The following is a 27,120-nucleotide window of genomic DNA, read 5'->3' as shown; positions in this document are numbered from 1 at the left end:
TGTTTTCTTTTGTTACTGTTTGTTTGAAATACCTTTTCATTCCTTTACTCTCAGTCTGTGTGTGTCCTTAAAGCTAAAGTGAGTCTCTTGTAGGCAGCATATCATTGGATCTTATTTTTTTAATGCATTCTGCCATTCTGTGTCTTTTGATTGGAGAATTTAATGCATGTACATTTAAAGTAATTATTGATAAGTAAGGACTTACTATTGCCATTTTGTTAATTATTTTCTGTTTTGTAGATCCTTTGTTTCTTGCTTCCTCTCTTGATGTCTTCCTGTGTGGTTTGATGAGGCTCATATCCCTGGTTCTCTGTCCTACCTCCAGTCTTGACCTATCAGTTTTTGGGTCAGGATTTTTTTTTCTCAATGTCATGTTAACTCTCCAGAGTCATCAAGCAGGTGTTCTTTGTATTTTGTCCATTTTTTGAGCCAGAGAATTGGTCTGACTTAGTTTGCTTTAGTGAAAGTGGCTGAATTGAATCTTTTTTTTTTTTTTTGGTGAGGAAGATCAGCCCTGAGCTAACATCCGTGCTAATCCTCCTCTTTTTGCTGAGGAAGACTGGCTCTGAGCTAACATCTATTGCCAATCTTCCTCCTTTTTTTTTTTTTTTTGTCCCCCAAAGCCCGTTAGATAGTTGTATGTCATAGCTGCACATCTTTCTAGTTGCTGTGTGTGGGACGTGACCTTAGCATGGCCGGAGAAGTGGTGCGTCGGTGCACGCCCGGGATCCGAACCCGGGCTGCCAGCAGCAGAGCATGCGCACTTAACCACTAAGCCTCGGGCCAGCCCTGAATTGAATCTTTATGCCACAAAATATTTTATCATTTCATTTTTGTTACCTTTAAAACTAAGAGAAATGAATTTTCGATGCTTTGTAAATGTTCTACTTGAGCAAGCAATTTTGTATTGAATTTTCTCATGTTCTTTTTTTTTTTTTTTTTTTTATAATTTTATTTATTTTTTTCCCCCAAAGCCCCAGTAGATAGTTGTATGTCACAGCTGCACATCCTTCTAGTTGCTGCATATGGGATGCGGCCTCAGCATGGCTGGAGAAGTGATGTGTCAGTGCGCGCCCGGGATCCGAACCTGGGCCGCCAGCAGCGGAGCGCACGCACTTAACCACTAAGCCACGGGGCCAGCCCCTCATGTTCTTTTTTCCACTGAGCATATTGGTGTCAAAACCTGCCATATTGTTTTTTAGATCACTTTATAATTCAACAAATTTAAATAAGAATAAATTATTAAAGTAATAATTACTTTAACAATTTTCATGTATTCTTTTTGTTTAGTATGTTGCCTATATAATGACACTGAAGTTAGTAAGCACCTCTGTTACAATAAGAGAAAACAAAAATATTCCAGAAATACTAAAAATTCAGATAATTGGCCTGGGCACCCAAGTATCTCAGCGACCAGGAGCACAAGCACTTAAGTAAGTTTTAAAATGCTTATTATTTTAATTTTTATTTCTAGATATGACTTGAGGCCAAAAAAAAATATTGTGTTATTTAAAATAAAAGAACTGATTAATAGTAGTTCTTTTCTAATTTTTTCTTGTGTGTCAAGATAGTCTTTTTATATTTGAGTTTGTTTTGTTATGGAGCCATAGGAGGAGCTCATCATTTGTTCTACCCTCCTTCGCAAATTTCCTTCACAAATACTTATTGGATACTGTTTAATTTATAAATTTGATACTATGCAGGCTATACATAGGAACAGTAAGTTTCTATTCTCAACACATTTATGTTGTAGTTGATGAGAGGATACACAAAAAGTTAATAATTTAGGAACCATATACCATGTTAGAAAGCTCATAGATGAGAAGGTGCTGTAGAATTAAATCCTTATGGTTAATGTTATACAAGCTCAGTTGTGGAAGAGAATGACTTGGGCTGGGAGAATTGGGGCTTAGGCTAGCTGAATGGAAAGGACTAGGAGAAGCAGGAATGAGGTAGGAGAGTGTTCAGGGTGGCATGAAATTAGGAGATGAGTTCCGTGTGTTAAGTATAGCTTGTATTCATGCCACAGTGATCAGAACTCCTGCAGTGTTCTGGAGTTGGCCAAAGTAGGTTTTTCATGTGGATGAGGAGGAGTTAAAAAAAAAAAAAAAAAAAAACTGAAGAAACCCCAGATTGTGCAGTAACTGAATGCCAGGCTGAGGAGTTTGGACTTCAGCTCAGGGTAATGGGCGTGGTCCTGGCTCTCAGAAAAGTTTTTTAAAAGGAAAATTTGTGTTTTAACCCATTACATTACCGAGGATCTTATTTATATTACTTCTTTTTTCCCAATTGGACTGTAGAGTGGAAGCCAAATTAGAACACTGGTATATAACAGGTCTGAGACAGCAGGATATTATACCATCACTTGTGGCTTCAGTTGGTGATACTGCATCATCCTTGCTTAAAATTGAATTTGAAACCAATCCAGAGAATAGTACTGCCGACCAGACTCTGGTCGTTCAGTCCCAGCCTGTGGAAGTCATCTATGATGCTGTAAGTGCAAAGAAAAAGTGAATCTTTATTAAATCCATCTTATACTTCTGACATACGGTTTTCTTATTTTTCCTCTTTCATATTTAACATTTATTTACTTAGCAGCTAAGTTTACTAAAACTTTTTTCTTGTTTTAAAAGCAGTACATGTTTAGCAGTTAATTTTTATTTTTCATATGCTACCAATTTTTTCTACCATCAAGTTAAAGTGTATTTATCTATGCTTATGTTAACTTAAAAAAATCTAATATACTATTAAAAAAGTCCCAAATAATTACACACTGACTTCCTGCTTCTGTTCATTTTTGCTTATTCTCCCTTTTCCCTCAATATTTGGAACCAATTCAAAGAGCTTTAGGAGTAATTAAAATAATTTTAAATACTGTTTACATGAGAAAAAAGCATCAACATTAGGTTGTTATTGAAAATGCTGGCTCAAGTTCTGTGTCTATGGCTCCATCTTTTATTCAGACTCTCTTAACTCATCTCAACCTAGCCAGCAGGATGGGAATGGTTCATTACTCATTGAATCACTTGTGGGTTGGCCCACCCTGTTGTTGAGATCCCTGACTTATTTTTACTTTATTCGTTAGTTTTTTTTTTTTTTTCGTGAGGAAGATTGGCCCTGAGCTAACATGCGTGCCCATCTTCCTCTATTTTGTGGGATGCCACCACAGCGTGACTTGATGAGTGGTGTGTTGATCCGTGCTCAGGATTCGAACCTGTGAACTCCAGGCCTTGGAAGCGGAGCATGGGAACTTAACCACTACACCACCGGTCCGGCCCTACTTTACAGTTTAGAAGTGGATTCATGGTGTGGGTGGGAGGCGTTATATAAAGACTCTAGAACCCCTTGTATTCTGATTGTTATAAATTGTGGAAAAATACATATAACTTAATTTACCATCTTAACTATTTTTAAGTATATTGTTCAGTGGTGTTAAGTACATTCATATTGTTGTACATCCAGTCTCCAGAACTCATCCCATCTTGCAAAATGTCTGGTTTTTTAAGTTTAAGTTTTGCATGTAGGTGAGGGCTGGAGAGCTTTCCTATTTCCTCTCTAAACGTCAAAGTGCAGGGGAATCCAATTGCAGTATAGAGAAGTGGATTTTCACCTTCTGGCTAATCACAGGCTAAGATTAGTGAATCTACTTAGTGAATCTACTGCTAACTAGAAATAGTGTCCATTGCCACATCAACGTGACACCATAGAACATATTTGAGGTCACCTTAATGATATGCACACATTTGTTGCCTCTCCAGTAAGCTTACTTGGGCTATTCCTTCTTTCAGGTTCTCTTTCACTCCAAAGGGAGATGTAGTAGGGCAGAATATTTTTGGAGGTACCTCCTCGGTTCAAAGCCATAGTTGTTTAGACTTGAGCTGAAACTTTAAAATTTATAATATAGAAAGTACTGCATATAACTTGCTTATATTTTAAATTATTTTACAGAAAACCATCAATGCAGTGGTTGAATTCTTTCAGTCAAATAAGGGATTAGATCTTGAGCAAATAAAATCAGCTACATTGATGAAGCTGGAAGAAATTAAAGAGAGGACAGCTACAGGTAAAGAATTTGCATAAGCATCAACTAAACTCTCAAAATTTTGTCTATTCGAATGTAAATATTGTATTTAGAATAGTATAGATTGCTTTTTTTCATTGTTTTAAATTCAGACTATATTACACAGTGGAGTTGCGTTGTGTGTACATGGGTTACCCAGAGTCAAATATACCTGCTAGACTCAGTGAGAGCATAACATGGGGCACAATTGATTCTTTCTGCCGTTACCATCAAGAACTTGTGCCTTAGAGTGAGCTTGAGTTGGAAAACATCACTCTATCTCAGTTCTTAAGAAACTGTTTACCGTACTGTGTGTGAATCTAGTTTTAAGATACATCCTTTTGTTCAACATGACCTCTAAACTCAAGCCGACTACTTTATCTGATTTCTTAACTAAAGAAATAATGAATTCTTCTTTCTTTGGTTAAAATACTAGCTATGTTGAGTTTAGTATATTGCGTGATGATTTGATTGTTTCCCATTGACCACGTGCAATTTCCCTTTACACACTGAATTGATAAGCTAATCTGTGAGAAGAACTGATGGTCCTCCATAATGCTTTTCAAGTGATATTCTTACTCTCATTGTTAGTAATATGATTATGTATGTCAACTTGACCGTCTAATCTTTCATTATTTCTTTTTCTTCTTTTAGGACTTACACATATTATTGAAACTCGAAAAGTCCTTGATTTAAGGATAAATCTGAAGCCTTCTTATCTAATAATTCCACAGACGGGTTTTCACCACAGAAAGTCAGATCTTCTCATTTTAGATTTTGGTACATTTCAGGTAGGTATATATGCACTTTTGCCCATTTTTGCTCAGCTTGGGCTAGTTATCTGATAGTTCGCTGTTTTTCCCTCCGAGTTCACTTAAGCTAAACCTAGACTTATTTCTTCTTGGTATTTTGTCCAGCCTAGCTTAGATTGAGTATTTTATATGTATTTTATGGCTGTTAAAAAAACAAAAAAAACCCTGAAATTTTCTGTAGTGGTAGATAACTTGATGTTCAGGACTAGATTACTGCTGTATTTTCCTAATTGGAGAGAAGCACTCTTTTTTTTCAAGTACTCCTAAGTTTCCAGAATTTAATTACACAGTCTTATTTGTTAATTTATATATTTTGACAATAGGAAATTATACACATATGAATATATGTTTGTTAAACCACTGTCAGCAACTAAGTAGAGTAAGAGAACTTTAAGGTTTTGGGTTTTAAACCTCTTAAAAATCCAGGCCTCTGAGAAAAAGTGAAGATTTCAAAAAATATAGTCCTGAATTGATCCTTGCTTTCTTTGTGAAGAGAGAAATGGAAGTAGAATCTGAATTCTAATCGCCTAATTATTCTGGTGATGTAGGCGAGAAGGAACAAAACCTGCTATTTTATGGTGAAGAATTTAGGATAGGTAGTAGGGGATCTGAGCCGTAAGTGGCGATAACTCCTGAGAGTCAGGAAGAGTTGCATGTCTAGACAGATTATTTGAGGTAGAAGGCTATGTAACTGATCTCCTAATTAATGCAAATGTGCTGAGCACCTATTACCCAAACATGTTAGAGATGTATGCTGAAATATTATATTCCTAATAAAATATTCACAAATAATTATCAGAAAATTAAGCAAAATGTGAGTTCATTAAGGGCAATGTTTTCGTTTTATTTAGATTTTAAGAAAACACAAGTGAAGTAGTTGATGTATGTACTTTTCTGTTAAAAGGAAATTGAAGTTTTTTTTATCCACGTTAGCTTTACACTAAAGGTCAAGGTTTGCAGAAGACTAGTAATTCATCTCTGGAAGAAATAATGGATAAAGCATATGACAAGTTTGATGTTGAAATAAAAAGTGTGCAACTACTTTTTGCAAGAGCAGGTAAACTGTTGCTCAATTTTTAGGATCTTGAAATTATGTTGAGTAGCTTTGGTAAATATATGTGTATGTGTTTATGTATATCAACCGTGACAACGTTTTGCACACATATCCTCTTGGTCACTTAAGAAAAACCAAATAGGAGCCCATCGGTGCAAATCATTACTATAGGTACAAATAGAGATAAAAATTTGGCTATTCATCTTAGGGTATTTAGCACCGTTTGAATCTAAGTCCAGTCATTGCCTGTATTTTTGTAATGTGACTGTGAAACTGCCCAAAATATAAAATAGAAGTTGCAATTGGCTCAGGTTCCTCTGTCCCAGTACTTTTGGGAGGTCTCACTGTTGTTTTCTCTTGCTGCCTTTATTTTTAAATATATTATTATATTAGCCTTGTCTTTATTTCAGTAGTATTACGTCTTCTACTTTTGTGGATATCTGAGAAGTACGGATATAGTCTTAAAACCTTTAAGATAATTTTTTTCTGAAAGCATTGGTGTTTTCTACTGCTTAAGTAAGGATAGCTAGTTCTCTATACTTTAGTTTCTAGAAGGAATAAATATTTGCTGAATATCCTTGAAGATATCACTTTGTGGTAGGTCGTTGGAGGAAAGGACACAATCTCTGTGTGCAGAGTATATACTCTAGTAAGAGTGATGAGATTTATTAAAATATAAATATATAATACCTCTACTTAGTTTTCATATATTAGGAGCTTGTTAATTCCTTGAAGGGAAGTACTTATGCAGACCGTTAAAACTGCCTTTTCTTTTCTATGTATTTAATAATAATTATTTGAATTATAAGTGATAAAAGAGGTTTATTCATTGCCATCTGTTAAGATCTGTGTAGAAGTCTGTTAGTCATTGGAAAGTCTGTCTTTGGGACCTTTTTATTTGGAGGAAAGTTATTAATACGCTTTTTTGTCATACAGTCTTCCTTGATAAAACTCATTTTTGCTGTAGAATTATGTGTTCAACTAGTGTAATTGCACTTAGGACCCCAGAAACCTTTTCTTCTTCTGTCATTTTTTTCCTTTTTTCACTGCAACCACTCACCTTGATCATTAATTCTGGAATCAAAGCAATAAATTCCTGGGTTTTTTTCTGTTTGCTTTAAAATGCAAGATTTTATATAAATATTCTCCAGATAAATATTTAGAATTATTTTTATATCAGTCTTTGACTCCTGTCAATCTGTATTAAAAAAATGTTGGTCATTTAACTTGTATGCTTAAAGAAGTAAAAATTGGTATTCATTGAATATGTTTAACTATTTTCTAATAAGTTAGAGTAGTTTTCCACAGAATATCAGATAATCTAAAAATGATTATTTAATAAATAAAACTAGTAATTTAATTAAAAAAATTTTTTTAAGAGGAAAACTGGAAGAAGAGTCGATTTCAGCATCCATCAGCTATGCATATATTGCAACCCATGGATATTCATGTTGAGTTGGCCAAGGCAATGGTAGAAAAAGACATTAGAATGGCCAGGTAATGTATGAGTTTCCTTTGTATTATAAAATCAACAAGGTGAAATATATCTATATCAGTTACTGGATTTTAAGAAAGCAAAGCTGGATTTCCAAAGGACGGGAAAAAAGGATTATCTTATAGCAGAAACACACTTTTAAGAAAATGTTTATTTGAATTATGTTACCTCTCTTATTTCAGAAGTATTTAGACTTTTACATTCTGTAAAAGCTGGTTATCCATGTTTTTGAATGGATCAAATCTGAGGTTCAATATTGATAAAATAAAATCTTCAAAAATTAGGGATTTTGTTCTTTTGCTTATGAAACCATATAAAATCTTGAATAATCTAAAGGAATGAAAAGTAGAAACTGAATTTTAAATTTAAGTAGATAATGAAATATTTATGCTGCGTTCTTAGAAACAGCCTTATTGATGTATTATTGACGTTCAGTAAGCTACATCTGTTTAAAGTGTACAATTTGATAAGTTTTGACGTGTGTGTGTGTGTGTATATATATATGTATATATATATATATGAAATCATCACCATAGTCAAGATAATGAACACCTCACCAAATGAATCATCTCCAAAAGTGCTTATACCCCTTTGTCTTCTCTCCTTCCCATCCCTGCTTGCTAACTCCTCTCCCCTCAATCCCTGGACAACATTGATCTTCTTTCTAACACTATAGATTTGTTAGAATTTTCTATAAATAGAATCGTATAGTTTCAACTCTTTTATTTGGCTTCTTTGATTTAGCATAATTAATTTGAGATTCATTCATTTTGCGTGTACCAATAGTTCATTGATAGTCTTTATCAGATGGATGTTAAACCGATCTTGCATTAGTGGAGAAACCTCATTTGGTAATGATGTATTATTTTTGTAAATTGTTGGATTTGGTTTGCTAAAATTTTATTATGAAGTTTTATATCTCTGTAATTTATGAGGTATATTGGTCTGTGCTTCTATTTTTTTGTTTTGATATCAGAGTATCAGGGTGGTGGCCTCATGGAATGAGTTTTCTGGAAGAAGTTGTATAGAATTAGTATTATTTCTTGCTTATATGTTTAGTAGAATTCACCAATGAAGCCATCTGGGCCTGGAGTTTTCTTTTTTCGGGGAGGGTTTTTAACTACAAATTCAATTTTTTTAACTCAAATTCAATTTCTTAAATAGACATGGGGCTATTCAGATTATCTGTTTTTTTTGAGTGATCTTGGGTAGTTTGTCTTTCAAGAAGGAATTTGCCCATCTTATTAGTTGAGTTTATTGTCATAAAATTGTTCATAATATTCCCGTATTACCTTTTTATTATGTGTCGAATCTGTAATGATGTTCTCTCTCTCACTCCTGATATTTGTAATTTGTGCCTTTTCTGGTCAGTCTGGCTGGAGACTTATGAATTTTGTCAATCTTTTGCTGAAAGAATCAGTTTTTGGTTTCAATTATTGTCTCTATTGTGTTTCCATTTTTTATTTCATTGATTTCCACTCTCATGTTTATCATTGCTTTTTTTCTTCTGTTTACTTTGGGTTTCATTTGCTTTACTTTCCTAGTTTCTTAAGATGGAAGCTGAGACCACTGATTGGAGACCTTTCTTTTCTAGTATAGACATTTAGTGTTATAAATTTCCCTTGAAATACTGCTTTACCATACTGCACACATTTTGAAACTGTTAAGTCAGTAAGCTTATTTGTATTTCTAGGATTTTCCTCATTTGTTTCCTGTCTTTCAGCTGTCCTTAGTTGACTGATATCCAATGTCTTTGAAATCATTTTTTCATGTATTTTGTCCAGTTTTTTAGTTATTTTAGGTGGCAGAGTTAATCCAGTCCTTCTGTTTGTGATGCTTTTACTTTTATGTAACATTTCAGAAACAATAAGGAAGTATCTCAGATTTTTATGGTGCTTTTCAATTTACAGAGTACTTTTGTAGAAAGTTCAGTTTTTTGAGGTAGGACTAGCCAACTGGCCTCTTTTGAACATTAGTGGTTTGTGTGTTATACAGAAATCATTCTTCATCTAGTGGTTAGGATCTGTCAACTGGGAGCTGTTCACAGCTTAGTTAGGAAGTCAAAGATAAACAACAACCTGAAGAGCTTTCTGAGCAGCAGACAGTTGTCACAAAGCTGTTAAGACAAGCAAAGCTAGGCAGTTACGTTGAGTAGGGAAGCAGAACAGAAGCAGCTGCCGAAAAGTAAGCAGCTAATGAAAGCACAACAGTGATTCAGCAGTGAGTAAAACAGATGTCCTCATGGAGCTTGTATGTTCATCAGATGAGACATAACATAAACAAATATACGTATGACATGTGAGGTGCTGACAAGTGCTGTAAAAGGAAACAGAGCAAGGCGAGGGGATAGAGAGTTATGGGGTAGATAGTCTTTGATGTTTATGATGAGAAATAGTTAAAAGTATGTATTAAAAAAGTAGACAATTGTGTTTGAAAATATTTTCATAAAAATTACTTAACTTTAAAAGATTTGGCTGCTTAAGAAGGATATATTTAAGTTATCTGGAAACTTGACTTACGTGGAACTTCCCATTCCCTAACAATGTTGACTAAATGGGGCATTAATGTAATTATGTTAAAACATGTCCAAGGTAACTTTAACTCCACAATGTAGTCTTTTCTCCAAGCCATCCATTCCTCCTTCCATAATATAGAGAAGCTGAATCTTAAAACCTCACAGTTGAATTGTGTTTTTAGATTTAAAGTATCAGGAGGGCTTCCTTTGATGCATGTGAGAATTTCTGACCAGAAGATGAGAGAGGTGCTGCGTTTGATTAACAGTATCCCCTTGCCACAGAAATCATCTGCACCGTCTCCAGAGAGACAGGTAAATGGATATGGTAAAATGCTAAATCTGTTTACATTTGTATATATAGTGAGTTCTTTTTCATCTTTCTTTGAGCTATTTTGTTTTTCAATATTTTTTAGGACCAATTTCATTTATTTGATACACTTTTGAAGTTTAATGTTGTTGATTCTTTACAAAACTGCATATGGGATTGAGTATAAAGATTGTAGCCTATTTTCACTACTGTTTTAGAGTGGCGGTAGAAAGTCAGTTTTAGGCAACAAAGGGAAGAAAAATACATAAATGAAAGGAAAAAATGTCTTTCAAATTTATGAAATATATTTTAAATGAAATTTGGTATAGAAATATTTTTTAAATGTTGCAAAATAAAATGATTGGTATAAAATTTTCTTATATTTTAGACTTAAAAGTTCTAGATTACTTTAATTGGAATTGATCTTTACAACATAAAATAAATGTTAGATTTCTACTTAACTTTGAAATGAAATTTGAGAGAGCCAACTAATGTTGATACCGTTTTTCAGGAACCTGTTAAAAAGATGCACACTTAGTATTGTTATAGATAGCAACTAAATGACACACAATGATAAATAGGCTTATCTACTAGAGTTGTACATAGTTCTGCCCTTGTAAATACAGGTGGTAATCTTAGTAATTAGTAAACTCCAGCCAACCATTAGTTAGTTGATTGCATAATATGCTTGGATGGAAGATTTGTGTATTGTGTGTGTATGTGTCTTTCTGTCTCTCTCTATCCTCTATTACTTTATTTCTCTCAATTAGGTACATTTAACCCTGCTAAATCAATATGTTAAGCAAACTTTTGTATTCTTTGCTAGGTGTCCCCAATTCCTGTTATTTCAGATAGGACGAAAGGCCTACTTGATACTTCACTGTTGCTAGATGGAGTAGAATCAGGTAAGGAAAGTCGAATGTTCTTTATTAAACCAAAACTGTAAATTGGTATACAGAGATAAAATTTTCAGAATATAAAGGAATTTTGAAAGTGTTACAGTAATATACTAATTTTAGTTCTAGTTGTACTACTAACCAATAGTGTGACTTTGAGTCACTTGTTTTTTTTTAAACCCAGTTTCTTCATTTGAGTGAAAGGATTTTTGTGGTTGACAATGCTTAAGATTCTAAATAAGTTGCTTTTTTTCCCCCAATCTCTATGTGATCTTTTTTTTCTAGCTCTGGCGTAACTGATCTCTTTTAATTTTGAACTAGAGTGTAAGCTTCATGAGGACAAGGATCATATCTGTCCTGGTCACTCTGGTGTCCTTAGTGGCTGGTACAGACTGATACATGATAGATGATGCTCAATAAATATTTTATTGAATATTGAATGAATGAACTAAAGTGAAAAACAATCAGAACTATTGAAGAAAAAGGGTGGTTTGATTTTATATATGATTATCACATGCTAGGCTAAGTCACTTTATGGGACTTAGGAAAACACTAAGAAACTATATTCTGATTCTGAATATGAAGATTATATCTAATAAATGAAATTTACTTTTGAGAGATTTAAATTTAAGTGTTTATGCATTTTCATTGGACATTCTCTCAAGTCAAATGAATGTCTTCTTCTTTAGAGTCTGATGATGAGTATTTTGATGCTGAAGATGGAGACATACAGACTGGTAAAAGTATGAAAGGATCAGAACTGAAAAAAGTTGCAGAGGTGCCAAATGAGGAGGTCATTAATCTTCTGCTAAAGTTTGAAATTAAAGAGGTATGTGTACTTATTTTGTCTGTAAGTAAATATATTCTTGTTACCACTATCCTTGTAAACTATCTCATGCTACCCAAACATTAAATATATTAAAAATATGGTACTCTGTCTTCCCTATTGCTCAATACACACACATACACATACACATACAGTTCCAAGAAAATGAAATGTTGTTTTGTAAAAATGGATATGAGTGATCTATGGCGTATCTAATCTATTCTGGAAAAACTCAAAACTCTTAATTACAATTTTCTTTTCTGTAGAAAATTTCTATGATATGTTTACTTTAATGTTTTGTTGTTGTTTACTTTTAAGCTAAATAATATTGCTCATTGTCATGTTTATAATTTGGAAAAATGTAAACAACCTAAATTTCCAACATGTCTTTACATCCGTTAAAATGTAATAAAAGGAAAAATTGAAAGGTGTTCACAATATATCATTATTTGGGGGAAAAAAAATTACAATACCAAGGGCACTATGATTCCATTTAAAAATTACACACACATACATATGTTTTTTCTTTGATAAATGACAGTGTTCATCTCTGTGTGGTGGGATTATAGTTTTTTATTTTTGCCTGTTTGCTTTCCATATATTCTTATTTTTATTATAATGAATATGCATTGCTTTGATAGTAAAACACAAAAGGTATAAAAAAGAGATGTTTCTTATTGACTGCTGTATCTCCCAATGTGAGATCAAGTCCTAAAATATAATGTCAGAAATACCAGATTTTAATTGCATATACAAATCTAAGTATTACCGTTATTTGTTTTAAAAAAAGTTATGTTCTCTACCTTTAGCTTTGACTTATTTCTCTCACACACCCATCTAAAATATCAGAAAATACCTTGACCCTAACTTCAAAATATATTCAAATGGTTGCTTTTCCCTTCCACTGCTCCTGCACTGTCTAAGTCACCATCATCTCTGGCCTGGACTATTGCAGTAGCCTCTTAACTGCCTTTCTGCTTCCATGAGGTACTCTGTTTTTCACATAGCAGCCAGAGCGATCCTTTTAAAATGAAAATCAGATTGTGTCATTGTTCTGCTCACGACCCTACACTAGCTTCCCATCTCGCTCAGGGTAAAGGGCTGAGTCCTTCCCATGGCCTACAAGTCACCCCATGTGACTTCTTTGGCTTCATCTTCAGTTCTCTTCCACTTGCTCACTCTGCTGCAGCCATATTTCATTCACTTCTTCAGTGAATATTTATCGAGTGCCGCTACATACCAGGCATTGTTTTGATACTGGAACCATAGCAGTGAGCAAAGTTCTTGCCTCGTGGAGCCTTCACTTGCCTTTTGTTCTTCCGTATATATACCAAAGCACATTATTTGTGCTTGCTGTTTTCTTTGCCTTGAACACTTTTCCTGCATGACTTGATTCTTTACTTCCTTCAGATATTTGCTCAAATGCCATCTTAGTGGAGAGGCCTGCCCACCCAACACAAGATAGCAATCTTCACTTTCCCCCACTCTTCCTAGAATGTAAGTTCTATGAAGGCAAGGACTTTGTCTGTCCTGGTCACTTCGATGTCCTTATTGGCTGGCAGAGCCTCATACAAGGTAGATGATGCCCAATAAATGTTTTACTGAATATTAAAAGAATGAACTAAAGTGATAACCAGAATCATCTAAGAAAAAAATAGTAGTGCTGTTTGAAATATTTTTCCTAATTTTACTTTTTCTGCTGTTCCAAAGTTTTGAATGTTTTTGTAGTGAAATTTATCAAATTTTTTTCTTTATATCCTAATTTTAGTGTATGTTTAGAAAATTCTCCTCCATTACAAAAGTCTTTACCTGCGATTTTATATATTATTTTATGATTTCATTGCTTTCGCTTAAATCATTTATTTATCTGAAATTTTTTTGTATATCAATTCTGTACTGAGTATCTTACTGTGCTGTCTTATTGTTTCTGTTTTCCAGTTGACACTCCTGGAAAGGAAAGGAAAGAAATTATATACTTTCCTTAAGTATATAATTATATCACTGCTAACAATATTAATTTTTGCCTTTTTTTCAGCATCTATATTGTTCTGGTTACTATTGCTGCCTAACAGGTTACCCCAAAACGTAGTAGCTCAAAACGACAATTTTATTTTGCTCAGAGTTTTGAGGTTAGGAATTCTGGAAGGGCCCAGCTTGGTAATTGTTGCATATAGTCTTTCGTGTGCTTGCAGTCAGGTATGACTGGACCTACAGTGACCTGAGGTCTCAGAGGGGCTTAGAAGTGGCACACTTATAATGCTGGTAGTTGATTCTGGCTTATGACTGGAAGCTCAGCTGGGACTGTTGACTGGAATACCTGCTCATGGCCTCCTGAGGATGGCAGTCTCAGGGTAATTGAATATTTTATGTGGCAACTGGCTTCCCCAAGAGTGAGCACTCCCAGGTGGAAGTTTTATGGCCTTTTTTGGCATTGGAAGTCATTATAGTATCACTTCCTCTATAGTCTATTGATTGAAGCAGTCCCAAACCTGTCCAAATTCAAAGGGAGGGGACAAAGACCTCCATCTCTTGATGGAGCATCAAAGAACTTGCATTTTTAAAAAATTGCTACATATATATTTTATTTATTATTGACTAAATATACTGGTTATCATTTCCATAATAAATTTAAATAGTATTATAATAGTGACCATCCTTGTCTTACTTTTTACTTTCATAGGAATGCTTCTTTTATCACCAAACATTATTTTTGTTTTGAGACATAGGTTTAAGAAAATCATATTAAGGAAGAATCCATACATTGCTGTTTTTACTAAATTAAAAAAAGTAAATCAATAATGGATGTAAAATTTCATGATGATTTTTATATAGATGTAGTTATAATCTCAATAATAGAATTTAAGATGATAATTTCCAATCATAGTAAATAACTTAATGGTGGTAGAGGAGTATGATCAAAGTTTGTACTATTTTCATGATGATACGTATGAAGATTTTTTTTTTAAGTATGATTCGAACTACTTATCAACCTTTCATTGGCTGTCCTGATTCTTTTAGGTGATTTTGGAATTTACTAAACAACAGAAAGAAGAAGATACAATTTTAGTATTTAATGTTACTCAGTTAGGAACAGAGGCTACGGTGAGAACATTTGATTTAACTGCTGTATCTTATTTAAAGAAAATCAGCTTGGATTACCATGAAATTCAAGGTAATAGCCATAAAAATAGAAATAATAGCCAATAATAAATATATTACTTTGAGTATCTGAAACACTTTCATTTATATAATAATATTTATAATAAATAATAGCACTGTTCTAAGCACTTTACAAATAATAACTCATTTAATCCTTATAACAATGGTTTGAAATGGGCAGTGTTATTGTCTCCAGTTTACATATGAAGAAACTAAGGCATAAATTGGTATGTAATTTACCCAGGGTCACACTGCTGGTTAGTGGTTGAACCATGATTAAAACTGGAAGCCTGGCTATAGGGTCTGTATTCTTAACTACTGTGATCTGCTGTCTCAGAGAGTCCATATAAATCTCCTTTATATAAGGAGTAGTATTCCCATTTTAGAAACAAAGAAAGACTAAATAAGAGAGATTAAGTGGCTTACTCAGTACCATGCATCTCAGGAATGGCAAAACCTGGAATTTGTCTCTGGTCTTATAATATTGAAGTCCTTGTTCTTTCTGTTGAATAGTGTTCATATATCAGAAGCAGCACCAGGTTATAAAAATAAAAATGGTGAGACATAAAATTCATTCCTTTAGAAGCTCTTACAGTTTATTCATTTCAGTGTACATCTTGTGTCCTCATTAGATATTTGAGGAATGAAGGAATGGGTAATTAAATTTACCTACAGTAATTAAAATTACCTAACATTTTAGTCAAATATAAAGACATATTTTTTGTTATTTTTTTAATAGTTGAAACTAAAATAAACCTCAGTTTAGGACAAAAATGGTTTATATGTTAGTAAGTTTCTGTAAGCACTGTGTTAAGATGGAATTTACATTAGTGTCTTGAGGGGAAAAAAATATAAATAATAAATTTGCTGGGCTTTTTTTTTTCTTTAGGGAAGGTTTTGATCTTGAAGGTCAAGGGAAAATTCTGAGATGTCTCAGAGGAGGTTTTATAGAACCGCAAATAGTAAAGGATGGATAAAATGGTAGATAAATCACTTCTCGCTCCACAGCTTCTCAAAGCAGTTCCTTGGCACATCTACATAAGGATATAGAGGGTGTCTGGTAGTACCTGTGTTTTTAAATTAAAAAAAAATTAACAGTTCCCACTCTTTTAAAAAAAATCTTTCCTCTTCTGTGTAAGCCTTCTCTTTTAGTCTAAACAAAGGAAAATTATTTAAATGTCTTTTATGTGAATGAATTATTTGTTCATAGAATTTTATAGCTCAACAGGATATTACATATTTTTCTAGTCCAAGCTCCTTGTTATATACTTGAGAAAGCTGAAGTTAAATAGCTTTTTGTAAGGATAGAGATGAGCTACAATTCATATTTCCTAATTCTTACACCTGTGGTCTGTCTGCTGCCCTACAAATGCACATATGGCCTTAAAAATATGTAGAGAAGTTTTGATTATTTTTGAACACAAATATAAAATCAAATTAAAATAATTATGCATGTTTTTAAGTAAGTTGGATACCAGAGGTAAGGTAAGGATTTAGACTGATTTGTTTCTTCACCAGTGATGACTTTAGTATATAATAGCCATGAAAATATGTTCAGATAGTCTTTTAAAGCTTAATTAACAAAATTTTTGACAAAGAAAAAGACATCCAGAAGATTCCAAACTTAAAAAAAGAGCAATTTATTTGAAACACTTTTTTTCTTTTTCTTTAATCTAGGATCCAGAAAGAAGCCACTTCACTTGATTAGCTCTTCTGACAAACCTGGATTAGATCTCTTAAAAGTGGAGTATATTAAGGTAAGGGCCATAGAATGTTTATATATTTATTATATACTCTGAACTGTCCTCTTGAAGGAAAAAGATGACAGTAGATTACTAAAGGCTCTGGATGTGTATCATAGGTTTTAATTATAGGGATATCTACTGTTTCTCTTTGCATTTGTACACCTTTTTCTTTCACTTAAGTACAGGACTAGGACTGTTACAAAACCACCAAGCTTCTTGTCCTCAAAGATGAAAGTCTGGGATGAAGTGAGACCTACTCCTATCTTCTGGGGCATATTCACTTACCTACACTCATTGTATATGAGTCAAAAGGGATACCTATTCATCAAAAGGGATCAAGTCAAATTGGATTGGGTTCAGAAGAGAACTGCCAGGATTGGGAAGGGACTCAAAAATATATCATATGAGAAACACTGAGGGAACTGATGGTATTTAGCTTCATTCAAGACTAGTTGATTTGTTTAATCGTTCAACAACTATTTATTTGTAAGATTCTGTTAGGCACTTGGGATACAGAGATGAAAAATATTCCCCTTTTTCAAGGAAATTATAGACAAGTAGGAAGATAGGCAAGTAAACAACAATTAAAATATAGGGTGATTGATTGTCTAATAAAGTAGAGCACAAAGCATTGTGGGATCAGGGAGGCAGGGAAACTAGCCTAGCCAGAAGGCTTCTCACTAGAGGTAAAACTGAATTTACTTTGTGTTGTCCCAAGGTACAGAACTTGAGCCAATGGGTAATTATGATGGGAGATAGATTTTTGACTCAGTATGAAGACCTCATTAAATCAAAGTTCTCTAAAGATTGAATTTCTAAGAAAATGAGGTTTCTTTCACTGGAGATATCCTAAAATAGACTTGCCAAAGACTTTATAAATGGATTCAAAGGTTAGGTGATGGATGGGCTAGATGACCTTTAAATTTTCCAATCTTCAGAGCTTATAATTCTGATCTCTAGCTATAGTTTCCCAGAAGTGAATGTTGCCATACTCTCCCATATTTGAAGGGAAGAACAAATTTGCACATAATAAATAAATAATTTGAATGTAACTTTAAAATAAGACAATAAAATTAAATATTAATGTATATAAAATATAATTCTAACTGAATATAAATAAACTAACTAGAGATCATAAATAAGTGATTTATTTACTTTGGTCTTAGTTCTTTCTTTAGAACTTTTGTTTGTTTTTTTAGGCTGATAAGAATGGACCTAGTTTTCAAACTACTTTTGAAAAAACTGAACAAACACTTAAGGTAAGAAATTCTATTAAAAGAATATATCATATTTGAAAATAACCTACTCTAGAAGTCTCCAATATCCTTTGAGGAATATTGACTGGGTAATTTGATGAAATAATCAAGAACCAATAAAAGTTATGAATTAACCTCATAGATACCTACCATGCTCTATGTTGATGATTCAGCGTCATAAAGCTGTTGTTTTGACTCACTGTAGCACGTCTGAATTATTTCTAAAGAAGGGAATGCTATAGACAAGGGAACTTTGATTTACTAAGAACCAGCAGGGTTCTAAACAAACCAAACTTGACACTATGGTTTAATGTAGGACTCAGAAAGTATGTGAAATGCGAGGAGAGATGTTGATTTCTTCTGGAGCCATGCTAAGGGAGTTGTGTAGAGGAAGAAGAGGCAAAATGTCATTGTGGGTTACATTAAAAACAAAATGAGAGAAATGAACTTTAGATTAGACTTTTGAGAGATGGGGAATCTGTTGAATATTGTGCCCTTCCTTTTTATAATTTTTATATCCACTTAGTGTTTTGAGGCAATGAAAAGAAATTCTTTTCTATAAACGAAGATCTTTTTAAAATTTTAATTTGCTATTAGAAAACCACATAGTCTTGAAAGCAATTTGTGTTGCTATTTTAGCTTTCTGGAGTCATTGTTTTGAAAAATGTAATACTTTTTTTCTGTAAGTTATATATTCTTTGTTTCTTTTTAAATGATAGGACTATTGTGGTTTTAGAAGATCATTTAGTGACTAAGAACTCACTCAAAATTGTACTTTTTACATTTAAACTCATGAATGTCACATTTGAACTCATTTCTTGACATAGTAGTAACACATGGTGATTCTGAAATTTCATGTTCTAATTTATATGTTTTATATAATTGTAATAAATAGTCCATTGAAGATCCAGAAAATCATATATATATTGAATATCAGGATGGCCATGACAAGCAGATTATAGGCTCCGTGATAATTATGCTTGGGAGATGGAGTAATTAGGTTACTTTGGTACTCAAATGAACTGCTGAAGTGTGTGAGTGTAATTTATTCTCCATATATTCCCTATTTAAGGAGTTGTGAATCTTCCTCTCTTCTCTCTGCCTTCCAAGCCATGTAAGGCAGTGATGTAAGCCTAGCAAGGAGGCTTTTGGGTCCATCATGGGGACTACTAGTATAATTGGCCTGGGAAACTAATTTTCTTTTTAAACATTTCTAGGTGGCTTTTTCATCTTTAAATCTGTTGATGCAAACGCAAGCTCTTCTCTCTTCTATTAATTACCTGACAGCCATTATTCCATCAGATGGCCAAAACGTGGGTGATACCAAGGAACTACAAATTTCAACTGAAAAGCAACAAAAAAATTTAGCTCTGCAGAAAGGTATGAAAAACACTTTTTTGTTTCTTGTTAGCAAAGGTTTTAGAATTCTAGAGCTAAATGGAGAATCTTAGAGATCATCTAGTTCAGTCATTTACATGCCATTTTCCTCAGTTCTGTCCTTTTCTTTAAATTAAATCATATGCAGGTGCCAGATATATAAGGCAAATGTAATTAATACTGTTGTTTTTAAAAATGTCTGTTTTTGTTCTTATTTTGGTGGTGGTGAGGGGATGTCTTTAGGTGGGTAACGGGCAAAAGACCTGTATTTACTCTGAGCTCTTCCTCCCCTCTCACAGGCTCCTAAGGGGTTCCATAGAGGGTTAGTCTTCCCTTACATTTTATAAATAAGGAAATCAAGACCCAGAGACATGAGGGTAGGGACACAGGGATAGCATCTAACTGGTCAAGAGCCCAGATTTTCAGAAAGAACTCAGTTCAGATTCTGACTTTTCTTCTTAAACTATGTCACTGTGAGCACATTATTTACCTTCTCTGAGTTTCAATGTGCTTATCTTATTTATTTATTTTACATCTCTTTCTTGCTTTTAAATTATAAAAGTAACACATCTCACTATGAAAAATGCAAACTCTGCAAAATATATAAAGCAAAAAAAAGTATTTGAAATCTTTAAGAACTTGAGACTTTTATAATTTTTTTTAACAGAACTGTGGTTCACTTAATATAGGGAAGAAACCTTAGTAGAATTTAGATTACTAGAATCCCACTGTGATAGAGTGCTTTGTTTTATTTGTAGTGATTGTATCCTCTAAAGATAGTGACATTATTGACTTCAGGCTGTTTGCCAAGTTGAATGCTTTCTGTGTCATTGTTTGTGATGAGAAGAAAAATATTGCTGAAATCAAGATTCAAGGTAAAGTTCTCACAGTATTAAAAATTGTTTAAAAGATTAGCTTTTTATTTTTTTTGCAATGCTAAAGAATATACAATGGAGGGCTCTGAGCTGTGAAAACTGCGTAGTTTTATTTTGTGTCATACTTGGACTGCGTGCCTTCTTAACTCTTTGGGATGTAGATATTGGTCAGAATCTGATCATCAACTTGAACCATACATACTGGTGTTTTGTACCATTTTGAAAGTTATCTCGGAGATGAAAAGGGATACTAATGTCAATATAGTGATGCCATTGATGAGCTGGGATAAGTGTCAATCCAGAATTCAGGTTAAGCTTTATGAATATGCTTTATCTTGGTACAGGTGCAAAGCAACCTTATCATGAAGAACAAAACCTATAAGCCCATTATGTCCTTATAGGCAAAAACTGCTAAAACTAATCTAGCTTTTTCTCTGACTCTGCCAGCTCATTGTGATCTGGTAAAGGTAAAGAATATGTTTAATGAAATTCTTGAAGAACTTAAAAACTAGAAAACTAGGGTGTTTTTTCTTTGTTCTTTCCAAACTGGCATTTCATCTATTAGTCTGAATTTGAATCATGAAACTTTTATAGCTTTAGTGTAAATGACTGGATATAAGGTGTAAAGGATTTACTAAAATCCCAAGATAATCTGTTTGCACCAGATGTAGTTTTTTCAGAAGGTTGAAAAATCAGGTAATCATTTTTTAAACTAATTTATAGGTTTCATTGTTTACAAAACTAAAAATATCTAATATTGCAACTTATTTATCAATTGGGACTTCAAACATCGTTAAATTTTTAAAAATATCATCCCCCAAATAAAATTGTGAAATGGAAAGAAACATCTTAAGATCTTATTATGGTGGATCTATGGAAATTATGCTAAGTGAAATAGATCAGACAGAGAAAGTCAGATACCCTGTGATTTCATTCATAAGTGGAAGATAACAACAACCACCACAAACAAACACATAGATACAGAGATTAGATTGGTGTTTACCAGAGAGGAGGAGGGAAGGGAGGAGGATGAGAGGGGTAATAGGGCACATGTATACTTGATGGATGGTAATTAGTCTTTGGGTGGTGAACATCATGTAGTTTACACAGAAATTGAAATATAATGATGTACACCTGGAAAAATAAATCAATAAAAATCTGTCTGCAGTTGAAAAAAAAGATCTCATTATAGTAGATCTATAGAAATTATAATAATATAATTTTTTTTCAGGCCTCGATTCCTCTCTTTCTCTTCAGTCAAGAAAACAGTCACTATTTGCCAGACTGGAAAATATTATTGTCACAGATGTTGATCCTAATACAGTGCATAAAAAAGTAGGTGGTGGTAAATAGATTGCTAATATTTTTTGATGATTGAAAGTGAAATTTTATTTTTAAATATATTCTATATTATTAATGAAATATATTTTGATAGAAAAATGTTTGTTTCCATAATGATTATATATAAATATAAACCCTTTTTAAATGGGACTTTATTTTGTCATTATCCTCTTGGATGGAATACATTGAAATCTCTGCTTTTCAGGCCGTGTCAATAATGGGAAATGAAGTTTTTCGTTTTAACTTGGATTTGTATCCAGATGCTACTGAGGGGGATGCCTATACTGACATGTCCAAAGTGGATGGTGTGGTATCACTCAACGTTGGCTGCATTCAGATCGTCTATCTTCATAAATTCCTCATGTCACTTCTGGTAAAATCAGTAATTATATATTGATTTTTCAACTTAGAAATACTTAAATAAGTCTAATAATTATGATTGCAAATCTTACAAACATTGGATTTTAGGGTGTGCCTTCTTTTGATTGTAGATGGTTTTTATGTGTTAATGTAGAGGTCAAAACCTTTAACAGTTGAAATATGAATCTTTTAATGATTTTTGTCTAAAACTGGAATTATTTTTGCTAGAACATAATGAAACCAAATTCTCAAGTACAAAAACTATTGAAAATGTTTTTTTCTCTGTTCCTCAGCCACGTAACCTTAGGCCTTATTAAGTAGCTCATTAATATGGATGGATAATCAGTAATTTCTTCCTAACTCTAGAAAAATAGGACTCAACTGAAAGTTATCTATTGGAAAAGAACTAGCACATAAATAAAAAGAAAATGGTGTTGTTAGTGATATGTTCGTCTTCTGCTTGAATATCTCCTTTTATACTTTGTGTCCACAGAACTTCCTCAACAATTTCCAGATAGCCAAAGAGGCTCTGAGTGCTGCCACTGCCCAAGCTGCAGAAAAGGCTGCCACAAGTGTGAAAGACCTTGCCCAGAGGAGTTTTCGTGTTTCTATCGATATTGATTTGAAAGCACCAGTTATAGTCATCCCACAGTCTTCCATTTCCACCGATGCAGTAGTGGTAGATCTTGGGTTAATCCGAGTTCAAAATCAGTTCAGTCTGGTGTCTGGTGAAGACTACTTAAACCCTCCAGTAATTGATAGAATGGATGTGCAGCTAACAAAGCTTAAGCTTTCTAGGTATACTCTCTCAATAATCATGGATCTAACTATTATTTAATGTTTTCCATGAAATTTTATGCCCATTGGAATTCGTACCCAACATACTTCAATTGCACAGAACAGTTTATTTTTTAATCAGCTTTTTATTTTGAAAAATTTCAAACCTATAGAAAAATTGCAAAAATAGTACCGTGAATGTGCTTATAATCTTTCACCTAGAGCTGGCCCTGTGGCTTAGCGGTTAAGTGTGCGAGCTCCGCTGCTGGTGGCCCGGGTTCGGATCCTGGGTGTGCACCGACGCACCACTTCTCCTGCCAATGCTGAGGCCGCGTCCCACATACAGCAGTTAGCAGAATGTGCAGCTATGATATACAACTATCTACTGGGGCTTTGGGGGAAAAATAAATAAATAAATAAAATTATAAAAAAAAAAAATCTTTCACCTAGACTCATCGTTTACATTTGCTTTAACTTTATGTATATGCATATATTATCATTTAAAACATCTTTTTAATTTAATTTTAATTGAGGTGTAATTGACTTATGGCATTATATTAGTTTCAGATGTACAACATAATGATTCGATATATGTATGTATTGTGAAATGATCACCACAGTAAGTCTAGTTAACATCTATCAACACACATAGTTACAGAATTTTTTTCCTTGTGATGAGAACTTTTAACATCTACTCTCTTAGCAACTTTCAAATATACAATACAGTATTATTAACTGTGGTCACCATGCTGTACATTATATCCCTAGGACTTATTTATTGTATAACATTATTAAAACATTTTTGGCTAAACCATTTGAGAATAGACATCTTAACCCTCTGCCCCTAAATACTTTGGCGTGTGTCTCCTAAGAACAAAAACTTTTGTTCTCTTACATAACCACAGTGAAATTATCAAATTCTGGAAATTTAACACTGATATAATACTATTATCTAATATGCAGTCAATATTCAGATTTTACCGGTTGTTCCAATAATGTCTGTTATAGTAATTTTTTCCTTGATCCTGCATCACATAAATCATTTAATTATATCCTATACTACTGAGGGGCATTTCTGTACTGATAGATACTTAGTCTGGAATAGTTCTTTAGCCTTCCTTTGTCTTTCATGATGATGACAGTTTTGAAGAGTACAGTCTAATTGTTTCATGGAATGTCTCTCAGTTTGGTTTTGTCTGAGTGATTCCTCATGATTTAATTGAGCTTATACATTTTTGGCTTTGTAAGTAATGATGTATCTGTAGTGCTCACACCAGCTGACATGTGAAAGTCTGTACATAGTTCATTTTAAAATCATTTTATTCCCCATCCAAGGATATTTAATTATTCTGAATAAAAATGGGATCATTATAAGGCAAGTCCAGAAAATAATCCTGGAGAAGAGTTTTATGAAACTCCTTAGAAAGTGATAACTGTTCATCTTGCTATTTTTTTTTAATCTCTGTACCAATGTACATTATCAGACCATGAACAACTGTATTTAATGATTTCCCCATATCTTCAACAATATGAATTTCTTGCTAAATTGTATTCAATTTGTCACCTATCTACTGTTTAAAGAAAAAGTTTTCTTAATTGCTGATTGTATATCATATATTTTAATCTACCCCTGCTAGTGTATTACAGATTAAATTAATTACAGATTGAGATTAGAAAACACTCAGACAGCACTGTTTCAAATGAATGTTTACAGCAGCAACTTTTGACTTTGTGTTTTTTTTTTTTGGAGGGAGGAAGATCAGCTCTGTGCTAACATCTGCCAATCCTCCTCTTTTTTTTTTTACTTTTATTTTTTTGCTGAGGAAGACTCGCCCTGGGTTAACATCCGTGCCCATCCTCTTCCACTTTAAATGGGAGGCCGCCACAGCATGGCTTGCCAAGCGGTGCATCGGTGCGCGCCCGAGATCCAAACCGGTGAACCCCAGGCCGCCGCAGCGGAACGTGCACACTTAACCGCTTGTGCCATCTGGCCGGCCCTGACTTTGTGGTTTTTTAATGATATGTTGCATTTCCTCCCTATATTTATGCATATGTATCAATTATATTTTTCATTAGGACAGTGATCCAGCCAGGTGTCTCCCATCTTGATATTCAACTGTTGCATCCACTTAACTTGGAGTTTTCTGTAAATCGGAATCTAGCTTCGTCTTGGTACCACAAGGTACCAGTTGTAGAAATTAAAGGACATCTTGAGTCAATGAGTGTAAGTATATGAGTGAAAAGAACTTGTTATTGAAATTATAGACTCTGAAGACTTTCTCAATATAAATCCATATAATATGTGGAATTTTTTACTGATGAATATAAGAAAAATTTCAGGGAGATGTTGTCCAACAAGATTTTTATTATTTTTAGTAGAATTTAATCTTTAGTTAAGTGTTACTTAACTTTTACATTTGCTACATGGTGCTGACCCAGTGGCTTAGTGGTTAAGTGCGCACGCTCTGCTACCGGCGGCCCCGGTTTGGATCCCGGGCGCGCACTGACGTGCTGCTTCTCCGGCCATGCTGAGGCCGCGTCCCACATACAGCAACTAGAAGGATGTGCAACTATGACATATAACTATCTACTGGCGCTTTGGGGAAAAAAAAGGAGGAGGATTGGCGATAGATGTTAGCTCAGAGCTGATCTTCCTCAAAAAAATAAATAAAAAATAAATTTGCTACATGTACACATTAGCAGAGATCTGTATGTAAATTATTTATTAGCATATTATATTACATCTTGTTCCGTTTATTTTTAGGGATAAATGGATTTTTTTTTTTAATTTTTTGTGAGGAAGATCAGCCCTGAGCTAACATCCACTGCCAATCCTCCTCTTTTTGCCGAGGAAGATTGGCCCTAGGCTAACATCCGTGCCCATCTTCCTCTACTTTATATGGGATGCCGCCACAGCATGGCTTGACAAGCGGTGTGTCTGTGTGTGCCCGGGATCCAAACCTGCGAACTCTCGGGCAGCTGTAGCGGAATGCTTGCCCTTAACCGCTATGCTGTGGGGCCGGCCCCTAAATGGATATTTTTAAAATTATTTTTAGGGATATCTAAGTACCCCTAAGATAATTATAGCATTGAGGGAAAAGCCTATTTTTTATATTGAAGACAGCTTTTTAATTTCATTGGAATTGTTATTGTTTAAAAAGTGGAATTTAAGTGTTTTCTGAATTTGTCACTTTTTTTTAAATGATCAGGTTTCTTTAATCGTTAACTTTCACTAAGGATAATATAAGTTAAGTAGATGAAATTAATACACTCATAAATCTCATTATTTTTCTCCAAACACTTTCTTATCTGTGAAAATAAAAATTTTACCATGAAATAAGTAGTAAAATAATTGAGTGGGTAGTGATTATGTAATTTTTCAATGTTAAGATTATTTTGTCCTTCGTGTTTTGTCACTAGGAATTTATTTTCTATATTAAAATTGTTTCACTTTAAAATGAAATATCTTTATCTTTTCTCTTAACATAATATTTTACAGGTTAATCTAAATCAAGAAGATCTTAACCTTTTGTTTAGAATACTAACAGAAAATCTTGGTGAAGCTACTGAAGACTTGAATAAAGTGGAACCAAGAATACAAAAGACAGGTAAGAGACTGACCGTAGGTGGCATAATACACGTATCTATTTATTTTACAATTTAGTAGGGGAGATAGACAATAAATATGAAGTAGACAATAAATATGAAGTAAACAAAGATGTATTTACAAATTGTGGTTTGTATTACCAAGAAAACAAGTAAGATAATTATTGAATAAAACCATAGTTTGACTGTTTTTGGTTAAGCAAACAATCAGTTCAGATTTTTTTCTAAGTTGCATAAGTTAGGAGGAAGCCCTAAAGAAAGGTTTCAAACCACTGGAGGATTCCTGGGATAATTAGTGAATTTGCATGTATAGAAAAAAAACATTTAAAGTTGGCACTAGGCTATGGTAGCATACTTTATCTGGGTTTTTTTTGTGTGTGTGTGTAAGGAAGATTAGCCCTGAGCTAACATACGATGCCAATCCTCCTCTTTTTGCTGAGGAAGATTGGCCCTGGGCTAACATATGTACCCATCTTTCTCTACTTTATATGGGACGCCACCACAGCATGGCTTAACAAGCCCTGCGTCAGTGCGCGCCTGGGATCCGAACCTGTGAACCCCAGGCCGCCGAAGAGGAGCGTGCGCGCTTAACCACTGCGCCACCGGGCGGCTCCTTGATCTGGTTTGAAATGAGGATTAGTAGTGAAATATCCCTGAGA

The 27,120-nt window shown here is 33.8% G+C and overlaps 1 protein-coding gene across 1 annotated transcript in view; it reads left to right on the top strand.

Moving 5' to 3' along the window:
• VPS13C (vacuolar protein sorting 13 homolog C) overlaps nucleotides 1-27,120 on the top strand; it is a 176,509-nt gene that overhangs the window by 56,457 nt on the left and 92,932 nt on the right. Inside the window, exons 17-35 of the mRNA XM_014780787.2 lie at nucleotides 1,291-1,433; nucleotides 2,301-2,493; nucleotides 3,949-4,063; nucleotides 4,715-4,851; nucleotides 5,806-5,929; nucleotides 7,306-7,423; nucleotides 10,119-10,248; nucleotides 11,070-11,148; nucleotides 11,829-11,968; nucleotides 14,984-15,137; nucleotides 16,802-16,881; nucleotides 18,069-18,128; nucleotides 19,343-19,505; nucleotides 20,261-20,377; nucleotides 21,609-21,712; nucleotides 21,924-22,091; nucleotides 22,572-22,876; nucleotides 24,932-25,079; nucleotides 26,355-26,463. Coding sequence (XP_014636273.2) covers nucleotides 1,291-1,433; nucleotides 2,301-2,493; nucleotides 3,949-4,063; nucleotides 4,715-4,851; nucleotides 5,806-5,929; nucleotides 7,306-7,423; nucleotides 10,119-10,248; nucleotides 11,070-11,148; nucleotides 11,829-11,968; nucleotides 14,984-15,137; nucleotides 16,802-16,881; nucleotides 18,069-18,128; nucleotides 19,343-19,505; nucleotides 20,261-20,377; nucleotides 21,609-21,712; nucleotides 21,924-22,091; nucleotides 22,572-22,876; nucleotides 24,932-25,079; nucleotides 26,355-26,463 — 2,587 coding nt within the window. The remainder of the gene's footprint in view (nucleotides 1-1,290; nucleotides 1,434-2,300; nucleotides 2,494-3,948; nucleotides 4,064-4,714; nucleotides 4,852-5,805; nucleotides 5,930-7,305; nucleotides 7,424-10,118; nucleotides 10,249-11,069; nucleotides 11,149-11,828; nucleotides 11,969-14,983; nucleotides 15,138-16,801; nucleotides 16,882-18,068; nucleotides 18,129-19,342; nucleotides 19,506-20,260; nucleotides 20,378-21,608; nucleotides 21,713-21,923; nucleotides 22,092-22,571; nucleotides 22,877-24,931; nucleotides 25,080-26,354; nucleotides 26,464-27,120) is intronic.

The sequence above is a fragment of the Ceratotherium simum genome, chromosome 3 (genome assembly GCF_057802395.1).
Source record: "Ceratotherium simum simum isolate JZ-2026a chromosome 3, ASM5780239v1, whole genome shotgun sequence".
Taxonomy (NCBI): domain Eukaryota; kingdom Metazoa; phylum Chordata; class Mammalia; order Perissodactyla; family Rhinocerotidae; genus Ceratotherium; species Ceratotherium simum.
The sequence above is the reverse complement of the archived record's forward strand: the minus strand, read 5'-3'. Positions and strand labels throughout refer to the sequence as shown.